The sequence below is a fragment of the Rhea americana genome, unplaced genomic scaffold, assembly GCF_003343005.1.
Source record: "Rhea americana isolate MKP2758 unplaced genomic scaffold, rheAme1 scaffold_75, whole genome shotgun sequence".
Taxonomy (NCBI): domain Eukaryota; kingdom Metazoa; phylum Chordata; class Aves; order Rheiformes; family Rheidae; genus Rhea; species Rhea americana.
The window spans coordinates 1924718-1947328 of NW_028186923.1; the positions used below are offsets into that span (position 1 = coordinate 1924718).

Consider the following 22611-nt stretch of genomic DNA (forward strand, 5'->3'; position numbering starts at 1 on the left):
AGGTTGTTGCCCCATGCATGGGAACCTCCTCCAAACTGGTGTCTCTTGTACAACTGGGCTTACTGGATGGAACTGGGATGTCTGGGCTTCTCCTAGGAATGGGTAGCAGTGCTGTGAGGCGGTGTTAACTGATCTTGCTACTTGTTTATTGCTAAAAACTGGTAATCTTTAAGAGAAGCCTGTTGACAATGAACGAAGGTGCTCATAGACCAGGTTATATTTTGCTCTTCTATCCCTAATGAATTACTTCTGTATTTCTCTGTTCTATGGAATATTTTCTTTCAGAAGCTTCCATTAAGTTTTGGAAAAAGTGTGATTTTTCTTTTCCCAGTTTTTGAAAGATGAAATTGCAGAGTGAAAAATGTGTGGGATTTTTCCTTTTCCTTTCTGAAACGTTACTCCCTCCACATAACCCCCCCTTCCCCTGGATCTTTCCACAGTTGCTTCCTTCTAATTAAGTGCAATATGTTGAATGAAATGAATTTAAATATATTTTAGACCTTCTTGTCCTCAATAGCGAGCTCCTAAAATATATATATAAGTAAACATACATGTGTATGTCTGCATGTCTGGGCACATGTTTTTACAAGGAGCTTCGTCGCTCCACTAATRATTGATCTTGTTGTTAGTGCTGAAAAATTTGACTACTAGCAGTGCAGCTCTGTGAGTTAATGAAGGGATGGATGTTCTGGTGTTGGCTTTCCGTTTTCATATTTATTCATTAAGCAAATGTCATCTCCCCAGGGGCTATAGAGCAAAGTCAATACCATAGCTGGTTCTAGTGTTTCGTTTGTGCCACGTTACGAATCTCGTTATGAATCTCGGCTCTGCCGTTTTCTTCATAAGCGTTAGCATAGTATGTCTTCTGTCTTTGCAGCACAAAAATACTAAGGCAGCTATTTCCACGTGTCTCACCTTTGTTCCCTAGCCAAGTTAAGGAAAGAAGGCTACTCTTAAGCTTTGCTCCTAGTACCTGGAAATGTGTTTTTTTTTTTTTTTCCTGTATACAAATCAGAAGTCCCCAGTATCTTTAGATTGCAGGAGAAGGATTGCTTTTTGTTGGATTAAGATTGTGCAGTAACTTAGAACTCTATAGTGCATTGGGGTCCAATATAATATTCTCCCAGCCTGTGAACTATCGGGAAGGAATACATCCTGATGGCAAGCAGCTGACTGGACAAATTCAGAAGTTTAAAACAAAAAACAAACAAACAAACAGAAAAAAGAACAAACAAACAAACAAAAAAAAAAAAAAAAAAAAAAAAGAAAAAAGAAAAAAGAAAAGGGGAGAGGGGGACACCAAGAAGTCCTTATTTCATTCAGACCTAGATTGTGTTGTCTGGAGCTGTTGATGTGCTGTTCTAGTTTTATCCCATTTGTTTTGAATGACTCTGCTTGTTTTTAGCACTGAAACAGGAGACCACCTTTAAGACTAATTTTAATTTTTTTAAGTATATATCAAAGTGCAGTTTGTGCTTTCTGAAACGTATGTTTCAAGGTAATTTATAAAGGGGGAAAGAATGCTGATACTTGATATTCAAAGAACTCATCTGCATAATCKGAAATTATTGTAGGATGTTAGACTGTAGGTAAAGTGCGCTCTCATGTGAAATGCCCTCAGTTCACTCATACAGTAAATTAGTATGATACACAGTATAACTTGCAGGCACCTTAATTTAATCTGTTTGTCTCTACCTTGAAGCATTTCCTATGAAAAGCTTTGAAATAATTCTTTTGGTTGCTGTTCCTACCAATACCCTTACCTCTTCTTCTAGTCCTCCAGAGTATGAGAACATCTAAGACAAACTCTTTTAAGACAACATCTCAGATAATTTTTAATAGCAAAATTTCACATGAGTGTTCAGCACTGGAGCTGGTCTATGGATTCCCACTCAGGACCACAATTTGTCTCTCTTTAAAGCTGATGCAGTTAGTTTTGGGACTGTACTGTAAACTGGATTACAATCTAACTTAAAAAATGGAAAGAGGATTGTTTTCCCCAACTACTGTCTTTTAAAATTTCACTGGCACAGCTGTAGTTGCTAAGATAGGGTTGAGCAAGTGAGATTTAAAATTCCTGTCCAGCTGTTTCACAGAAGGAAGTGTGTGTGGGATCACACCTTTTTTTGTCTTCAGCTTCTGTTTTCATATAAACGAGGTTACTCACTGGAAAATTTAAACAAATGCTTAAGAAGCAACAGCAGCTCTGGCAATAATAAATAGTAATATTAAATTTTGCAATATTTTTATATGCAAGGAGTGTTTGAAAAGTTTGAAAGCTGGCCTCTTATGGTCTTAGTTACTATTTGGGTTTCACTGTGTTGCTGCTTCCTATTTTTTCCGAATATGGTGCCTTTCATACYGTTAATTATGAGGATATAGCCAGATGAGCTCTGAAATTGCTCAACCTGAGTTATGTTGCGTTGCATGTTAAAGCATTAAACTTTTCTTCAAAATTGAATTTTTAATTTTGGGAGCTTCTGAAGGACTTCTTGAAGTAACTACCATTACTGTAGATCAGGCTGTATGTTAATGGAGTTTGTACAGAGGCTGTGAAACTCTCTCTCGCATCCTGGTCATCCTTAGTGTAATGTCACTTCCAGATGCAGATTTTTTCCAAAGAGGTGTCTTGTTTTGGCAACTCTTGGAAATTTTGTATTGGCCTAGGTGGGCCACAGCCCTCATCTCTAAATTGAGGGTGAGCAGGAGAGTCAGCCAGGGAATTTGGCTATTCCGTATTTTACCTCGTGGAGAAGTTTTGCTTTTGCGGGCATCTCCTGAATTTTCAATAAGGATTTGATGTACTCTTTTAATACTTAACGAGAGCGTGTGGGATGATCAGTAATCACTGTATGGGTACACAAGCTGAGCAGGGGGGAGAGCATATAGGGCAAAGCATCTCACAAGTGAGGGAGCTCCCATCAGATTCCTTGACCCCTTTCCACAGGAGATGAAACACTCTTTAGCTGCAGGGAATTTCTGATGACAGGTTGGAGGGGGGGAATGGGGAAAGAACAGTTTCCAGACCTGCTAAATGCTGATTTTTTTTTTCTCTATCTACTATGCTACTACAAAGTGAACTGAAATAAATTATTAAAAGCAGCCACTTTACAGTTCTGTAACACTTTCCATCCAGGGACCTCAAAACACTGTACGGAACGAGCAGGAGCAGAGGCGTTAACGCTGCTGAGGTCTAACAGCATGCTTGCATTTGCAGGAGATGTTTGAATCCACTTCACTGATCACTGCCAACTCTTGTGGGCCTGTGCTTTAATGGCGTGGTAGAGGGAGTCTGTAGTCCACAGCTGGTTGGAGCATGGGAAAGGAAAATGCTAAGAGAAGCTCTGCAAGAAAGAACTAAGTGGGGATGGATGGAAGAGTCGGGAGGTAACATGGCTGTGAAATGCATGTGCCACAGCCCTTGTCGTTGCAGTGGGCTTGAAAAGATGTCCCAAGAAACTAAAGCAGCAGCTCTTGAAGGGGTGGTGGAGGTGGTGGTGGGAAAAAAGCCTGAAAGCTATCCACACCCCTCCACTCAATGCCTGATTGCTCCCTGTGTTATCTTATAAACTGCTTTCTACCCAGGCCGATATGTGCACGGTTCTCTCCATTAGAGGAGAAGTGGAAAGGATGCCTCTCTGCTTAAATGAAAGTGAATTTGCCCTTGAGAGGTTAAGCAGCTTATCAAATAGCAGAATGAGTGCTGTCCCCTGTTTTGTCACTGCTGTGCTCATGCACTATCTAACTGATGCATTTACCTGCTCTCTCTCTAATGTCCAGAGAGATCCTGCTTTTGGCAGCTATTTTCTTCGTCTGAGATGGCGATAGAACAGTCTGAGTCTATTCATGTACCTGGTCTCACATAATAATTTTTTGATGAAGTAGTATGTTGTTGCATGCAGGTTTCGGTGTTCCGGGAGAATGTGTTAGCTTTTAGCTGCTGTAAAGCGTGAGTGTGGAAAATGGAAATTATTAGACTCCAAACTCTTAACCTTAGTAACGTTTACTTCCTAGCAAGTAACGTTTACTTCCTAGCAAGTAAACTAGAATGAGAAATCCAAAGAAGCACAACATTAACAGTCTTTATATTGTACATTAGTAAGTGTCAGTGGTGACTTGTCATTTTAAGAGCATCAAGTTTGAAGAGAATAAACTTGCGTTCTTGTATTACTTTTAATATGCATTGACAGGAGATTAGCTCTTTAAGTATTATTGTTGGGACACCTTCARATTGCTTACTGTGACATTGGGCAAAATACCTGATTTATTATTTATCTCTTTTTCCCATCTATTAACAAAGAATGTGCTTTATCTACTTACCATGTGTTGTTCTGCTCTGTTTTTGAGGATCAGTTTGTACTTGCAGTTTTGTAGCGGAAGTATGTAAATTTATTCGTATGCAGCTGACACAGCTGATGTTTACTTTTCAATGGTTGTTGTTGGTTCTGCTTTAGTGTTTTGTTGTTCTTTTAAGCTGAAGTTTTTTTTGGTGGAGGACATCAGCTGGCAATTAGTGAAGTTAGGAGAAACTTGGTATGTGTGGCAAGTGACTGTTGCAGTAATATAACGTTAGATAACCGAAAGTGGTGCTCAACTTGAGGTTTAAATGTCGGGTTGAGGATTCTTTAATTTATGCTCTTAGAAAAGGTGTTACTTCATGATAGTTCTAGTACAAAAAAAAGTTCTGTTTAAAGGCTGTGGTTCTATGCTACTTTCAGTGACCAAATCAAGTGTGGCAGTAACACAAATGCTGTGCTGACTTCTCCTCACTTTGACAGACATTTTACTTCTGAGTATTCATTTCCTGTTTTATAATTACTGTATTTCAAATACATCTTGTGCTGCTTGGTATTTATATAAACTAGCTAATGGATTGCTGAAATTAAGTGCTTCATAGATTTTTTTTTTTCTGCTGTTTTGTTAGGAATTCTCACTTCAGTCTCAGGAACTCCATTTGCTTATGTAACCGTGGTGATGTTTTTTTTCCTTCCCCTCTTCCCTCTAGTGCTGACTTAAAGCTATTGGAAGAAGTCACCATCTCAATCTGCAAGTCTTTAGGTGAGAATTGACATCTTAATTTTTTTCCATGTGGTTTATCAGAAAAGTTAAGAAACACCATTCATGTGCACTTCTATATCTAGTGGAACTCTGTGATCTTCTAGTAAGATTAAAATAGTATCCATAAGAGTATGTTTATCTATATATCCTAAACTTTTAGAAACTTAACTTCCAGCATTAACTATTTATATAAAGTGAAATGACTGAAAGGATTAGAACAACTCCTTCCCTCCTTCCCCTTTCTCCTTTGCCCTCTAAGCTGGTCAGGAAAGGGGAAGAAGTAATTGGAGGATATAACAAGGAGAGAATATAACTGTGGTAAGTGATGTTACAAGGTAAAAGCTGTGAAAACTAGTCCTGTCTTCTGATAGGAAACACTTATGGTGTAAAGAAGTTATGAAAAGGAAGCAGGTTGAGTGCCACAGTTGGGATGTTTCAATCTTGGCTGAAAAGCGTATTTGGAGAACAGTTACGGAGTAGTAAAGCATTCACTGGAGAATCTTAAAAGCTGAACAACAGTTGTAGCGTACTGTATGCAGAAGTATCTAAGGCAGCAATATTTGTTTTCATTCTGTATCTTATTTGAACTAAATAGTATCAAATTACAAATGCTATATAATCATATCTTTGCAATCCCTCATCTAGTTGAGAAGAATCCTCGAACAGGAAACCTTGGGTCGTTGATTAAAGTCTTTCTTTCTAGAACCAAAGAATTAAAGATTTCAGCAGAATGTCAGAAGTAAGTAGATGGAGAAGAGCTGTGTGTGCCATTTCACTTTTTAAATGTTCTTTTGTTCCTAGTGTTTGAAGTTTTACTCTGCTAGTTAACATATTTGCGGTCCAAAGTTTGAACTGAACATGTAAGAGAAGTCTAAAGAAAGATATCTCTAGTATATTTTCAAGAATGGAATAATAGATAAACAAATTGCAGCAAGGAAAAAGACATGTTTGCCTTCTCCTGTGTACTACATAAACCATTGTTTGTTTGACTGGATCCAAATGTGTAACTGTGTGCTGATTTCTGCCTTCCCTGTTATGCAGTCCTTAGGTGTTGCTGTCTTAATTTTCTCTATACCCCACATGTAGTAAACATGCAGCCCAAATTCTCCAGTACTAGGTTGGTAGTATAGCACTCAGAACCCCTTGGAGCATAAATAACGTATAAGAGGAAGACTGACTAGCCAGTAATGTTTGAAGGTTTTTTCTTTAATACCTAAATAATGGATATAATGGTTCAGGTAAATGAATGCTTGATTCTTCAAAGCAAACATTATTTTAATCTTAAGTGCTAGGTTTTGAGCTATTTAAAAATCCCCTGACCTTTTTATCTAAACTTTTGATTTATAAATTTATAAATTAAAATATTTTATCTCAGGAATATTTTCAAATTGGATTGGATTTGAACTGGAACTTTTTATATATAAAGTTATTTCTTTCAAGTCATGTCACCAACTGTCATTATTTTTACTTCCCTATTTCAGCAGTAGGAAAGAAATCCAGGAAGTTACATGTACAGCACTATGTATTTTTCCCGGGAGGCTTTCTGTAACTGTTYCCCTGTACCCCATGACAAATGTATAAATCTCCTCAGATGCAGAGCTTCAAAAAGACAGACATTTTCTTGAGTGTCCCCTTCCTCCTGGAATTACCCTCAACCTTCTTGCTTCTATCTGGAGAAAAGTTATTTCCACAGGGATGGTTCCTGGTTCTTTAGCTCAGAAATACCTTGATGACATAGTTTCAAACAAGAGCTTGACAATGTGCTCTTGTACGGGCTTCCCAACAGTTGCTTATTGACATTCAAGAAAATATTGTGAAGCTATGTTCTCCTTGCATTCAGAAAGCTGGGAAAAATCTTAAGAGGCATAGATGCTTTTGCTTTGTTGTGCTCCTGAAGTTCATAGGTGCATACAGTCATTTGAGAAATATTAGATCAGGAAAGGTGCTAAGGTTTGAGGAGTCGGAATAGCTTTCATATTGAAGCTGTGGAAAAATTTCAGCTGTTTGGGTGGATTTGAGCTCTCATAGGGTCTAGAAACCTTTAGAAGTATATTAAGCCATCTAGTAAGCTCTTTGAAGACAGTGGCACTTCTGGCAACTATGATGTTTTTAACAGTACCAATTTACAATTGGAAATAAAACTGTATCCTCTTAGAAAAAAATACTGTATATAAATATACTTCTAATTTATTTGATGTAGCGGAGAATCTTCAGCTGACACTTCAGAGCACTTTGACTTTTCCTTGCTTGCTTCAACTGCAAGAACCCTTTTGTCTATTCTGGCATATATCTTGTTGTGATTCTTTTTTTACTCATGTATTTGCAAATTGTTACTGATTCTTGTTTGCTTTTGTTTCCTTTCTAGTCACCTCTTTATTTGGCAGGCTCACAATGCATTGTTTATTATCTGCTGTTTGCTGAAAGTATTCATCAGTCGAATGTCAGAAGAGGAACTACAACTTCATTTTACTTATGAAGAGAAAACACCAGGCTCATATGGTAGGTATATGCTGTTGCTAATGAAACTAATATCCCAAGAAGGTAATGAGCTCTGAAGTTCTGTTTATATAAGAATCCCAAACTTTGTTTTAAAACAAGAACTGAAGCTGTAATGATGTTACAAACAACATGCTTTATTGTTTGGGACGACCTGTGAGATTGAATGTATGTAGTCAGTAATAAACCTGACTACTTTGGGGCATGATGTAATCCAATGTAAGACATCTTCCTTTGTATCTGACATTTAAAGAACATCTACAGAATGTGCTGAGGGCTTTTAGTAACTTGTTGACTTTTTTTTTTTTTTTTTTTTTTTTTTTTTTTTTTTTTTCCTCTGCTGGAAATAACGGTCTGTTAACAACCTTCTGGCATGTTACAGGTTCTCATAACAAAATAGACCTCTTCCAAAGATGAATTTAAGTTGTTTGGTTTATTTTTATTTAAAGATTTATTTTTAAACTTAACATGATCATCTTTTTACAAACTTCATTTAGTATTTTTAAACAGGTCTACAGTGTCAGTTCTGAATAACTAACTTAGTTTCAGTAATTTTAATACAATTTAAAATGTAATAATGGCCCTCTCCAGAACGTGCCTTCATATTCTGAAGCCTCTTTTTTTTTGTGTGAGGCGCTCCATTGCACGAGGTGTAATGGAGTCTGCACAGGACGGAGTACGCAGAGCTTTCCTTTTCTGTTCCCTGAGGATCTCGTCTGAACATAATCCCTTCTCTGATCRGCCTGTTCAGAGAACAGGCCTGCAGTTCTAGTAAGGAAAGTGAGAGCTTGAATGGAGGAACACAGGAGAACATGGAGAAACATTGCTTTTGGCCTCTAAGAAGATGGGAAGAACAAAATATGATTGGGGCAAAACTGTTGTGTTACCACTATGGGAATGATGATGTTGCAATTATTTAGGAAGCTGAATCCTTGGTATTTAAGGAGATTGGAGGCAGTTGTTTCACTTATTGAAATTATTCACCTTTTTCAGTGACATCAAGAGATTAATGCTGTGGTTTTTTCCCTCCCTGACTGGGACTTGCAGAACTATGAACAGAAGACAACTCAATTTGCTTGCTACATGCGGTGCTGGGTACAAGTCACTTCCTGTCTCTGAGTCTGTTTCCTTGCCTATAAAAGGAGGGCTGAAACGCGCTGTGCAAGGAAAAGATGATTAGTAGTATTGTGTGGTTCTCCTTCTCCTAATGGTGGAGAACAAAGAAAGGTGTCTCTTAGAGAACATGATTTGCATGTTCTAATGTTGTTAGTTCTAATTGCCTGTAGGATGTTTAGCCATACCTCAGGAGAAAGGAATTATAATATACCCTTTGGTTTTTCTTTTCACTTGTGTTTCATAAACCAGCAGCAGCCGGGAGTGAAATAAAAGCAACTTTTAGAAAGCTACTGAGGAAAGAAAACAAGGCTATGATTACAATTAATCCATTAAAAAAGGAAATTGCTGACATTTAATTAGTAGGCAATAGATCGTACCACAAAGTCTATCTCGAACAAGAATTACAGAAAAGTGAATTTAGGCAGAATGTTCAAAAGTAAGTGCAGCTCAAGGAAATGGAGAATGTGTTGCACAAGATGATAGCAGGAATGGCTGTATTACTTAAGCGTCTTCCCTGCTATCTTGTGTTTTTAAAAAACAAAACAGAAGTCATGCTTTTTGAATGTGAATGTATGTGTTCAAAATTAATCTGATTACAGTATAAAAAAAATAATCTCTGCCACAGATCTTTCATGCCACACCATATTGTGACACTGTTACAGAACACATGAAGCATAATGCTGGCATGAGAATCTTGATTATAAATTTCTTCCACTTCATTGTAAAGTTACCATTGAGTTTGGGTGTTTGTTGTTTACTGCGTAAAACCAAAAATTGTCTTGCCAAAACGACTGGGATCCGAATGAGATACTTTTGGTTGTTCTTGCATAACCCACTTGCACTTTATTACCAAAGTGGATTTCCCCGAAGAGTCAAGCCAGGCAAGGACATGCGTTGAGAATGCCTAATAGCTGTTTGCTCACTGAACAGTGAAAACGGTTCATTAAAATCTGGTTAACTCCTCGGCGCCTGCCATTGCTCTGGGGAAATCAGACTTCTGGTGCCAAAAGATTAAGTGCTACATGTTGAAATGGTTTAATGTACTTAAACTTTGATGAGTAATCTCCAAGAATGAGGTCAGCTAACTGATACATTAAAAAGCAGTGCCTGCTTATAATAAGGTATCATTGCAGACTGCCTATGAGTTTATACCTGGTTTTTAAAAAAAAGCCCCCCCCCCTTGCTTAAACTGTATACTGTAGCACAGTAAAACAGATGGGAATGCTGGAAGATTTTGTCAGTTTGAACCGTAGCAATCTTTATGCCTTATGTTGAGAGTTTCTCACAGCATAATACGAAAAKTGACTGTTGTCACCGGGCTAGATCCATATTTACGCAATGTTTAGTAGCGCTTGACTGTAATTCACAGTGACATTTATTAGTGATAATTTTGGGCATATTGATGGCAAATGTACCGAGCAATTATCTTCGAGCAGATTGTTAGCTGGATGTTCTTGATTAAGAAAGTAATTGCGTGTGGTCTGTTGGTTAAAAGAAGGGACTGAAAAAGAGACAAGTTCCTTGTCAGCTCTCACTGCTCAGCTGTGGACTTGGGCCAATTTCTTCTTTTGACTTGACTTTCCATTTGGAGATCATTCTTGTGATCCTCTTCAAGATATTGAGATTCATATCATGCTACGTGGACATATCCATTGCTTGAAGTTGCTAACAAATGCTTCACTTGTGTGTGGTTTTTTTAGTGTAAGGTTAAGATGATGCCTCTCTGTAGTTTTTATGCTGAGATATAGGAAAAGTGAAGTGCAATCAGAAGAGTATAGTAAAAATGCTTCTATATTAGGGCTTATTTAAAGTGAGAAGAAAATACCTGATTTTTTTATTCTACTTTAGTAATTGTCAAGTGTAGCTTTCTACCACCCTCCCATCACTAGAATGCCCTTGGTACTCTGCAGATCACACTAGGTTTATTAGCATTTTCTGTATAACTGTTCTGTGTGCCTGATTCTGTCCTTAGTGAACATGTTTTTTAAAAAATTAAGCTGTTCTTGATTGTCCTTGCTGTTTTCTCATTTACCAGAGCTGGATATTGTGTTCACTATTCTAGAGACTATTTCTCCATGATTCCGTGTTTAAATTATGAGCATCACTTCCCTCCCTGCCCCTTCTAGCCTGAGCATGTATTCCAGCACCGTGTTCTTTAGTTTAAATATAGCATCTTGTGACTTGAGAGTGCAGTATCAGCACGTCGGTCTGCTCATGCCACAGTCGGTCAGAACATTGGCACCTGCTGTGTATTATTTGGTATTTTAGGCAGAAACGTACAGTGTATGATAGTAATGATGTGTGGAAAATATTCTTGCCACTCACTACTCAGCAATGTATCTTGTTTTTTGACAGCTAATATATGACATAGTGTTGTTTACTTAATATTTTTTAATAGCAACTGCTTCATCTGAAAKAATTCACCTCCCAGATCTTGCAATTTATATACTTTCACTCCTTCTGAATGTGSAGTTTGTGCTTTTCCTTTCTAGACCATGTTTTAAGTTCAGAAGAAAGGTGTGCTATTGTGCTTCAGATCRTACAAAGTGATTATTGATTATTTGCAAAAAGGATGAGTGAAAGGTTAAGTTGCCTTAAAGTTAGCCTATTATTATAAATGCTAAACTAAAGTTCTAGTGAACAGATTGACCATGAGCCAGCAATGTGCCCCTGTGGCCAAGAAGGCCAATGGTCTCCTTAGGTGCATTAGGAAGAGTGCTGCCAGCAGGTCGAGGGAGGTGATCCTGCCCCGCTACTCAGCCCTGGGGAGGCCTCATCTCGAGTCCTGTGTCCGGTTCTGGGCTCCCCAGGACAAGAGAGACGTGGRGCTACTGGAGAGAGTCCAGCGTAGGGCTACGAAGATGACCAGAGGGCTGGAGCACCTGCCCTGKGAGGAACGGCTGCGAGAGCTGGGCCTCTTCAGCCTGGGGAAGAGAAGCCTGAGGGGGGATCTGATCARTGTGTRTAAGTCCCTGAAGGGAGGGTGTYAAGGACACGGGGACAAACTCTTTTCAGTTKYCCCATGTGACAGGACAAGAGGCAAGGGGSAGAAACTGAACCACAGGAAGTTCTGCCTGAGCGTGCGGAGGAATTTCTTCCCTGTGAGMGTGWYGGAGCACTGGCACAGGCTGCCCAGAGAGGCTGTGGAGTCTCCTTGTCTGGAGATCTTCAAGGCCCTCCTGGATGCAACCCTGTCTAMCATGCTGTAGGTGACTGTGCTTGAGCAGGGAGGTTGGACTAGATGATCTCCRGAGGTCCCTTYCAACCTTACTGATWCTATGATTCTATGAAACTGCGTGAGATCAAGTGAAGGAGAAAAACTGGAGTTCCTACTACAATGCTCTTCATTGATTTCCTCCCAGGGTAGTTGACCCATAAACAGAGTTCACCACCTCTGGCTCTTTTCAGGTGGTTCTTTAGCATAGGAGTTAGAAGCTTTTGCCTCCTAGTCTGTTATTGGGAATTTGCATATAGCTTTGATATTGTACTTTTTTGATTGTAGGAAAAGTCTTACACAGACTTGCATAATAAACTGTGTGTTTTAAGATTCAGCCAAAAATTCCTGATATTAATAAATTCTAAATTAGTGTCATCTTCCATGACTTATTATTATCTTGACATTTAGGTTAATTCTTGTAGAGTACTTGGAATTAAATATTTTGTGGAAACTGCATGATTCTTTGAATGGCAAARTGACCTCCTGTTCCATAAGGGAGTAACTTGGTTCCAGTTAGGCTGCAAAGCCAGACAATCTTCAACCACTGTGTTTAGCCTGCTTCTGCTCAACACCTAATGCAAATATTCTGAAATAGCGACAGCATTCTGAGTAAAGTAAGTTGGCTCCTATCAGCTCCTCACAGAGAGGAGTTTGTATCTCAGTTTTTTATTCTGTTTAGACTTCTGTTGGCCAGTTCTAGTAGGGGAACTAAGGACTTGACAAATGCAGATTTGAAGCTGGAGCTAAGTCTTTGCTAACAAATCTTATGTATTTAGAGAGATATGATCTCTATATYATATTATTTCTTGCAGTCTTTAACTGTGTTGTGATTCAGGAGCATAAGAGTGGTCAGCATGTTCTGTATTCTCGGTCAGATTGTCAGCTCCTTTAGCTTATTCTTGGACCTATAGCAGGAAATTTTATTCATTCTGTACAAAGAATATTTTAATCACAATGTTGCTAGGGCCTACATTTGTTGCGTTATACAGATGCAAAGGAACCCCAAAGTGCTTGTAGAATGGGTGAGACTCAGAAAATCATTAAAAGGTACGAATTCTCTGAGAACACACCTGGTCTTTTAGAAAGCACATTGCATTTTTGTTTTTTTTTCCTAACAGTTTAGGAGAATGGGGACAGAGGAGAGAATAAGTAATGAGATGCTTATTGTAGCCCTTAAATGATTACAGGAGCTTTCAGTTATCACATAAAGGAAATTAAGGATGGCAATTAGTTTATATACTCTTTGCTAACACTTTTAAGGTAAAGTGGAAGTTTTTGAGAAGCCTGGGAGCTGAAGATCCAACCACAAAACCCCCGAAAGCTTGATTTCCTGAAGTCTGCTTGTTAATTGTATGGCTGGGGCTTTAAGTACTCATCTACAGGTAACGTGAATTATTTCTTCACTGATGTCCAGGTTTTTATCTATGGGAGCACAGGAGCAACAGGGCAGAAAAAGCAGGTGGCATCTAGGGTGAGGCTATTCCTTGCTATGTCTAAACATCTTACTGATATAAGGCCCATGCAGCTTCTACAGTAGCTCAGATCAGGTCTTGACAATGTGGTAGTTGGCCACTTGGCAAGCAAGACTGTCTTGTATTWTCTGTATTAGACTCCATATTATGAGCGTTGGTGGTGCTATGTTGCTTTTAGCAGAAGGGGTGTCTAAGGGTGCTGCTAGTTTGCTTTGGATAAGTCGTTTTGCCTATGCAATGCCTGCTAATCCAGGGTCTGTAATGTGGGTAGCTTTGAAAATGTTAAAAGCAAGGTGGTATTATTTAAGTAGCAAAATCATGCAAGTAATCTAACTACTCGAGGCCTCAAATATGGTGGTTGAAAAATGGTGCCTCAGTGTAACTGGATTTCTTTTTAACTGTGTGTGTGTTTGCGGTTATGTTTGCATTGTAATAGGGTTTAGTAGATGGTACCTATGATTTGTCTCTGTGCAAGTCTGCTCTAATCTTATCTGAACAGATTCACCCTTTACTTATTTGCCCCAAGGGTTTACATGTGTCTTTAATCCAAGTATGTGATCTATTAATGTGAATGAGTATTGTATGTATTGTCTTTATCCTGCTGTTGAAAAAAGACATTGTTTATGCGAACACGTAGTGTTCCATGTTTATAGCTCTCTCTCACGTTATAGATTTGGCATGCATCCACTTCATTGTCTTGGCAAGATGAGAATTAAACAAGAATGCCTGTGTCCCAATGGGGAAAAGGATACATTAATTATTTTAGCTGAATGACAGTGATTACAGCAATTAAGTTAAAAAAAAAAAAAAAAAAAAAAAAAGAAAAAGAAAAAAGAAAAGAGAAAAAAGTTTGAGGACAGAGCAGGAAAGACTAATATCTTCCATTCTACATCGTTGTGCTAACCAATTGTCTTGCTTTATTTTTAATCTAAATTGCAAGGAAAAGCCTCACTTCATATTCAAATAACGTTCTCTCCCTAAACAAATTGTGTATATAGTGTGGTGGAAACAGTATTCTCATATAAATATCTTCTCCCCTTTCCTCTCCCCCTTTTCCTCAACTATTAAGAGGAAAACATTAGATACCTTTTGCAGACTTATAGAAGTCTCACTCTACAAGCATATTCTAGGTTCATAAAATTTTAGAAGGCTCACTTTCAAATTGCTGTACAATCTGTTACCTGGACTTTATTATTGGCCATAATTTCAGTCTAAGATTAAATACTGTTAGCGGTTCTGGTTTTGTGCTAGCAGGATCTACGTTGTGTTTACTCATGGGGGATTCTATATAAAGGAAACTCTGTTTCTGTGATAAAAACCTGATTTCCTTTAGAATACATGGTTCACTAGGTGACAATTTTTAATGCGTTTTTAATAAACTAATTGTGGAAAGAAATGATTTTGCTTTATTGTGAATATTCCCTCTGGTGTGCTTCTTAAAACTGAGCCCTGGAATTAAGAACAAACTTAGGTTAAATAGAATAACAATGCCATGACTTGACTCTAATTGTATTTATTGCAAGACCTATCTATCTGAAAGTGCAAAATAAACAGACATTTGGGTAGTTGGGGTGTGGTCGTGTGATGCCTATCTGGTGAGGCAAAGGAGAAAAATGTGCTTACTTTAAGGTCATTCTGCACTGTAAAATCCTTTTCTTTTTTCTTATATTTGTCTGTCTTTCTATAATTTTGTTTTGTAATCAGAAAAAAACTTGATGGTCCAAGGGATGTGTCTTCTAATTTTTGATATTAAATGACAACAACTGACGATTTGATGGTTTTCTCAGTAAATCTTCTGTTCTTGTTGCTTTTGAAAATTGCAATACTCATGTAAAACTACTGGTTTTACTGATTTGAATTTCCTTGCCTTTTTAAAAATAACTTTGTCACGTGTTTTGTCACATTGTTTGTATGAATTAAGGATAATTTTTGAACACTTATGCTTGGAAAATTATGACTCTGCTTGTGATTGAACTGTGTGAAATGTCTTCACTAGATAAATGTGCATTCGTGCAAAACAAGTTGCAAAGACTGGATTGCTTAAGGGTAGCCTACCATGAATGCACTGTAGGCTGCCTTCGTTGGAAGGATCACAATTTGGAATATTGTGTACATTAGAGAAATGAAATTATAAGCTTTCTATATTTGTCTCTACTTACYCTTGGGGTAAAAAAGGGGGTGGAGGGAAATATGTATGGAATGCAGGGAATTTTGAACTGTGGACCTGCTAGGAGTCCCTAGAGATCAATCAGCCAAACTGTTAATAATAACAGCGTTTAATACAAGCTTAGTTATGGAGTAAAGCTTGTAGATATGGGAAAGGCTTGGTGTGCTCAATATTAGCATACCTCCTACAATACCAACCTCCCATTTAATTTATGCATTTGTCGTTATTTGATTTATATGTAAAAGACCTACTAGCACCATTCCCTCTAGTAATAATTTCAAGTGGTTTCTGCTTTGGGTAGAATACCATCTTCATAAAGAGATGAAATTTCAGATGAAATCTAGTGTTTGTGCGCTCGTAAGTGTTGATTACCAGGATTTAGGTGTTTAAATCTATGCTTTTTTTGTGTGTGTTTGAAAATTCAGAAGACCTTTCATGTGCTTCCTTTCAGGAACAGAATGTGAAGATCTCATAGAAGAGCTGCTTTTTTGCCTCATCCAGCTCATTGTTGAAATTCCCCTCTTGTAAGTTTGGTTTCTTTGCAGCCTCTTTCTATAAATCCAGCATTTGAACAAATATAAAACTTAAAATCATAGGAGTCATAATGTTTAAAAAAATTCTGAATTTGAATGCTCTGGTGATCGTAAAGTACTGATAATGATAAACTGCTGCCAGTACCAGCCCTGATTTATTTTTTTTTTCTGAAGGAATAATGGTCAGCATCTCATACTCTGCTCAAACCATGAGCAGGAGTTATCCCATATTATTTTGTAGATGCTGTTGTTTGTTTCAGGTACCTCTGTCAATGCACAGAAAGTTACCACCAACTTTTGGTTGGAAACAGGTGTGTTGTTTTTACAGGGAAGGTACATCAGAGGTGTTGTCACCCCATCTCTAGGGCACCCAGCAAGATGCAAACAAAAGTTCCTGTTCTGTGCTTATGTGGTCTTTTGAACTTTAGTCATGTGGCTTGTTTACATTTAATGTTCATTTTTGAAATACCAGTGAATTAATATCTGAAGAAGAGAGACATGTCTAAGTAGAATGTTTCTGTAGATCTCCAGTGCAAAATTGATTTGTTTACATTGCTTTATTTATAAAATCATAGAATTAGTAAGGTTGAAAGGGACCTCCGGAGATCATCTAGTCCAACCTCCCTGCTCAAGCACAGTCACCTACAGCATGTTAGACAGGGTTGTGTCCAGGAGGGCCTTGAAGATCTCCAGACAAGGAGACTCCACAGCCTCTCTGGGCAGCCTGTGCCAGTGCTCCRWCACKCTCACAGGGAAGAAATTCCTCCGCACGCTCAGGCAGAACTTCCTGTGGTTCAGTTTCTSCCCCTTGCCTCTTGTCCTGTCACATGGGGCAACTGAAAAGAGTTTGTCCCCGTGTCCTTGACACCCTCCCTTCAGGGACTTAYACACATTGATCAGATCCCCCCTCAGGCTTCTCTTCCCCAGGCTRAAGAGGCCCAGCTCTCGCAGCCGTTCCTCMCAGGGCAGGTGCTCCAGCCCTCTGGTCATCTTCGTAGCCCTACGCTGGACTCTCTCCAGTAGCTCCACGTCTCTCTTGTCCTGGGGAGCCCAGAACCGGACACAGGACTCGAGATGAGGCCTCCCCAGGGCTGAGTAGCGGGGCAGGATCACCTCCYTCGACCTGCTGGCAGCACTCTTCCTAATGCACCCAAGGAGACCATTGGCCTTCTTGGCCACAAGGGCACATTGCTGGCTCACGGTCAACTTGTCTTCCACCAGCACTCCCAGGTCCTTCTCTGCAGAGCTGCTCTCCAGCAGGTCAGCCCCCAGCTTGTACTGGTGCCTAGGGTTATTTTTCCCTAGGTGCAGGACTCTGCCCTTGCCCTTGTTGAACCTCAGGAGGTTCCTCTCCGCCCASCTCTCCAGCCTGTCCAGGGCTCTCTGAATGGCAGCACAGCCCTCAGGTGTGTCAGCCACTCCTCCCAGCTTGGGATCATCAGCAAACTTGCAGATGTCTTGCTTGAGATGTGTTGATTCCACATTCCATTGGGATAGGTGCCATGAAACTTCCCTCACTTTTCTTATTTGCAGCCCATAGTATTAAAGGGAGAACTTACTTTTTCTCTTTTTTGAATAAAAATGTTTCTTTCACACCTGTGCTTTTTGGTTTTACCATTTCTTTACAAGATAAACTTTACCAAAGATAGTGTTAGCAGTAGATGTTGTGTTTAATATTGCATCATAAGCTGTACCTAAAATACATGCCGTTGCAATGAAAACATCACTGCTTTGAAAGAGTTCCRCAGATTATCTGTTATAATGTAGTACATATCTCTGATGGTTTAGTTTTCATACTGCTGATTGCTCTTTTGGTTGGAAAGCTGACAAAGATACAATAGTTCTTGAAACATTGCTCTCATTAAATACAGTGCTGTCAGCAGTACATGAGGGTTTTGGGTAGTCACTGTGTAATGAATTAGCAATATGATTTAGTGTGTCTTTCTCCAAAGCTTGTCAGTGCATTCTGGAACAGATACACTTTTTGTTTGGAGCAGATTAGAAAAAATATAAAGAGGTGAAAGGACTGAAATATATGGGCAATTCCCAATGGCTATATACAGCCCAGTATCATTTATTCTGTCTTTCTGGCAGAAAACATTCTGCAGGCATAATTATTCTTAACCCTTTTCAACAGTTGAACCTGTCAGCATCTCCATTCAGTTTGAATGTAGTTGCTGGGAATGGAAATAGGTGTTGAAAGCACTCACTTTACAATATAATATAGTAATAATAATGGTTCACTCAAAGTTACATAGCTGCTATATAATCTTTAATGTTCAGCTATATTGGAATCATATTCACTGTTCTCGTAAGTGTTAGATGTGGAAAGATTTTTTTTTTTTTCCAAACAAGTTTTCTTGGCTGGATTTTTCCTGAAATAGTATGCTACTGCATTTTTAATTTGGACAGGGTTAAGTGAGGTAGTAATGCTTGTAAAAGTGTATAATGTATTGTTTAGCAATATAATATATTTAACAATTTAATAATACCTTAACAATATTTTTTTTTTCTCCAGCTCATTGAAAGCAGGGTAGGGGAAAGGTAGGGAAAAATTTGCTTGCTGTAATACACAATCAAAAAAATGGCTTCTGCTGAGAGTTTATTTGGGTTGATCTCACTTGTTGCTGAAGGTTGCCTTCTTAGTAGCTGTATTGTGGATCAAAAGTAACTGTATTTTACAGAAGACAGAAGGACTACAGTCTCCTGCAGGAGGAGGGAAATGAGCTCTGTTGCTCTTCATAAAGAGGGTATGAAGTTGAGGCATTTTTGTTTAATGTAATAATAATTTTTCTTTTTCAGAATGATCAAACTTGTTTTGGCAGTGATTTGACTCTTAGCTTCCCTGCCTCTCTGATCAGATTTATGCTCAATTCTTTCCCATCTTTCTGTCAAGGAAGTAGTTATTTTTTTTTGCCTTAACTAGAATAGATCAAGAAAATTTCAAGTCTAATATGGGAGTTTTGGGAAGGAATAGGTTGTCTGAATGGACTGAATAGCAGACAGCATTGCTGGATGAGGCTGTGTAGATTGTGTTATGGAGTGGAGAGAAATTAGATTATAAGATAGAAGGATGATATCATTACTTTGTCTTGAATATCCCCTTGAGAAGTTGTATGCGTACAAGATGAGGACTACTGTTGGGAGGAGAGTTTTAGGGCAGTTTTGTGTGATGTGGCCTAATCTTGGCCTGAGTTCCAGACTGGCCAGAAGCAAGCCTGTGGGCTTGGAATGGCACTGTGCCAACCAAACTCATGAAGGATCGAGCCTTCCCTCAGCCTGAGCAGAGCCTGCTCAGCTCTAAGCTTGCTTCACCCCGAGTCTTGGCCAAATGAGCTCACGTCTGCCTACAAAATAATGTGTAGAGGCTTTTGGAAAATGAAGCTGGGCAGTCAAGCTTGAAACTAATAACCAAGGTGTTGGAGATGAAGAGAAAGACAAGTTACAAGTCTGTAACTCAGTTCTCTGTATCTCTTCCTGTGAGGTATAAGAGAAGAATCGAAGTGTGTTGATTTTTGTTTGGAAAAGTTCCAGAGATGTACAGTGATGCATAGCTGGAAAGAACATCTCAGAATTATCTATCAGGAATGGAAAAAGCTATTCTTCTGAGTTAGTGTTTGTATTGCGAAGGACGAAAGCATGTTATGGACGTTGCCTTCAGCATAGTTAAAGCAGGTTGTAGTAAGGACCACGGGACTCACCAGCTTTATAGCCCTCTATCTGAGACTTATTAAAAAGACCTTAGATTAATTATCCCTTTGCAAAGCAAACTCTGCTGCATTGCACAAAATGCCAAAGGGAAAAGTTTCACCTATTGACATTTAAGAATTTTGATTTAAATTACATTATTGCTTTTTAAAAATCAGACCTGTGCAGTCCCTTGTAAGGCTTGAGTTACAGTATGTTGATCTTTGATTTATGGCTCCTTTGGGTGTTATGGATACTCTGCTTTTTCTTTGGTCTTGTTAATGTTAGCACCCAAGAGTGTATATTTACGATCAAAACTTCAGAGTCAGCAAAAAAGATACAGCTTCGATATTTAATCATATCTGTTTTGCATAGAAACTATCACTAACATTTTGTTGTAAGATTGAGCTCTCAAAGTTTTAAATTATAAAGGCTTCTTTCAGCAGCTTGTTAAGGACTGGTATGCATAACTGAACATCTGGTTGTTATCAGTACATTTTCACTTCATTTAAAAACTGTAAATGCATATGGAGGAAAAATGAAATACTGTGATCCAGTTAAATCATTGTTAAGTAGCACCCTGTGGTGCCACTAGAAGTTAGTTGATATTTCCATTACATTCTGTTATTTTGTATAGTTAAAATTGTTTTGGGCTGCAGTCTTTCTTTGAAGATAAATTTGAAGGTGAAAGACTGGAATTGTGTTAATATATAACTCATTTAAGGATGATCTCTATATTTTCTGGGAGTTTAATACTTGAATATAGAAGAAAGAAGGGAAATATAATTGAATATAAAGCTCTACAGAATCATTGTAGTGTGCAAACAGTGCCATTTTTGATGAGTAGATCAGTGGGTTTGAGGATTTTTTTAGTTTTTGTTTGAAAATTTTTCTTAATCAGTCCTTTATCCTTTTATATTTCGTGAAGGCATGAGTGRCCTTTTAAGTGTCTAAAAGTCACTGGAGAACCTTTAGCTGTGTTGCATATTCTCCATCTTCTGTTCTAATTTTATTCTAATTTAGTTTTTATTTCAAACTAATGTTTCTCTATGACCTGCCTTCTCAGCAGGCTAGCTCTAACTTATATTCAGCTTGTAACAATCTTGTATTTATCTTGTAACAATTTTGTGATCTCAGGATCTAATACCAAAGCTCTGGACTGTTTGATCATTCATCCTGCTGTATAATCATGCTCCTAATAATGTACTTTCTCGTCATAGCTTTCARCCCTTTTTGTCACAACAGATATTGAATACATCTTGAAAAACTCTTGCTTGCAAATATTTGGGTGCAATCTGCTTTGAGTAGCCAAGATACATAGGCACTGAAGTCAAGTAGATCTCTTGATGCCTCAGGAGTTTGCAGACTGTTTAAAATCGGTGACAGCTAGCAGACTAACAGGCACTAGCCTGTTTTTTCCATTGCCTAAATGTGTATTAGGTCAAAACAGGTTGTTGTTGCCACTGAGTGCCGCTACCTTGAGTTGACTCTGTCTTGAAATCTGTGGTTCATATCTGAGTGAGTGAGATGAAGGAGAAGTGGTGTTACTGAGAGACTTTCCTCCACCTGYGCTGGAGCAGGTCTCCTTTTCACCTAAGCCGCGCTGCTGGAAGACCTGATGTGATTCATACGGATGTGGCATTGTCCAGTTCTCTGCAGTGTTTTTGTAGTAGCTTTTTCAGCACGTGGGTCATGCTTCTGCTGCTGCCTTTTACCTTAGACTTGAAAGCTAAAGTAATTTGAGCTGCCTGGTTTTATGGGTGTTTGGACTATTTTCATGTCATCTCTTGTTCTAAGGGTAAAGTCTTAGATTTAGTGGATAATATTTCCAAGACTTGCTCATATCAAAGGTAAGTATAGAAGAACATAGATCAGTGCAACAATTAAAAATTCCTAAATACTTTATAATATTTTCAATCTGGAGAGGGGAAAAAGTTCCAGAGTTCCAAGCTGAGTTCCAGATTGCTGAAAATGTATTCAGCCTCGTGATCTGGGATGTTGTAGGAATAGACCTGGGAATAAAAGGTCTTAAAACCCACAATTGTTTTAATCAGTCACTTCAGAATATTTCCAACTTTGTTAGGTTATTTTCTCAATCTTTCGTTCTGTCTCCCAGTTAGGAAAKCCCAGTGGTGAGAAGATACAGGAGAGGTCAGAGGTGCCCTCTGCTCTTGGCTGGTATTGCTTGAGTGCCTGTTTGGGACATCTCACAAATGTTTGGAGTCAGCTGTAATGAGCGTAGTATGTTAGTGGCCATCACAGTGTGTATTTGCCACTAGTGGGTGTAAAATTAGGAATGATTCCAAGAGGAAAGATTACGTTCACTTTGAGTTGTTGTACTTGTATCCTGAGACTGATAACCAGATATTCTACTTGCTTTTCAACTTTCAAACCTGCTCCTATTCTCTGTGGTGACTCCTCTTTCACCTTTCTGGTGGGCCCTCAGGAAGCAGGGAAATGAAACCTGGTTCCTGTATGATTTGAGGCTTTTTGTATGAATCAGCCCTTTTGGCAACTCTCCGAAATTAGAAAATGAGTTGCCTTTTAACCTTTTAATGCTTAGAGTAGACAGCTCTGGCTGGGTGAAAGTTCAGGAAAATATTTAAACAGGGAGGGGGTTTGGTCTCATGGTCTGTGTGATGGTATGAATTGAAATAGTTTTGTTTCTGACTGTTGAGCCTGTTTGCTCTTTGTGTGTGCGAAGTCATTTATAAGCTCTCAGCCTCCATTTGCTAAGGTGTAGAAATAGCCGCATTTCATTGAGCGATAAATGTGTTTGCAAAAGCATGGGATTTGAGGAGTAACTGGAGCTCCTAGCTGGGATTTGTTTCCTYTATGCTTAATCTTGGTTTCTTCTTAGGAGTC

The 22611-nt window shown here is 38.6% G+C and overlaps 1 protein-coding gene across 1 annotated transcript in view; it reads left to right on the plus strand.

Annotated features, from left to right (window-relative positions):
• The window catches only part of DYM (dymeclin), a 211303-nt gene that overhangs the window by 19328 nt on the left and 169364 nt on the right, over positions 1–22611 (plus strand). The window contains exons 3-6 of the mRNA XM_085322185.1: positions 5006–5058; positions 5704–5797; positions 7424–7557; positions 15978–16050. Of these exons, the coding sequence (XP_085178311.1) occupies positions 5006–5058; positions 5704–5797; positions 7424–7557; positions 15978–16050 (354 nt within the window). The remainder of the gene's footprint in view (positions 1–5005; positions 5059–5703; positions 5798–7423; positions 7558–15977; positions 16051–22611) is intronic.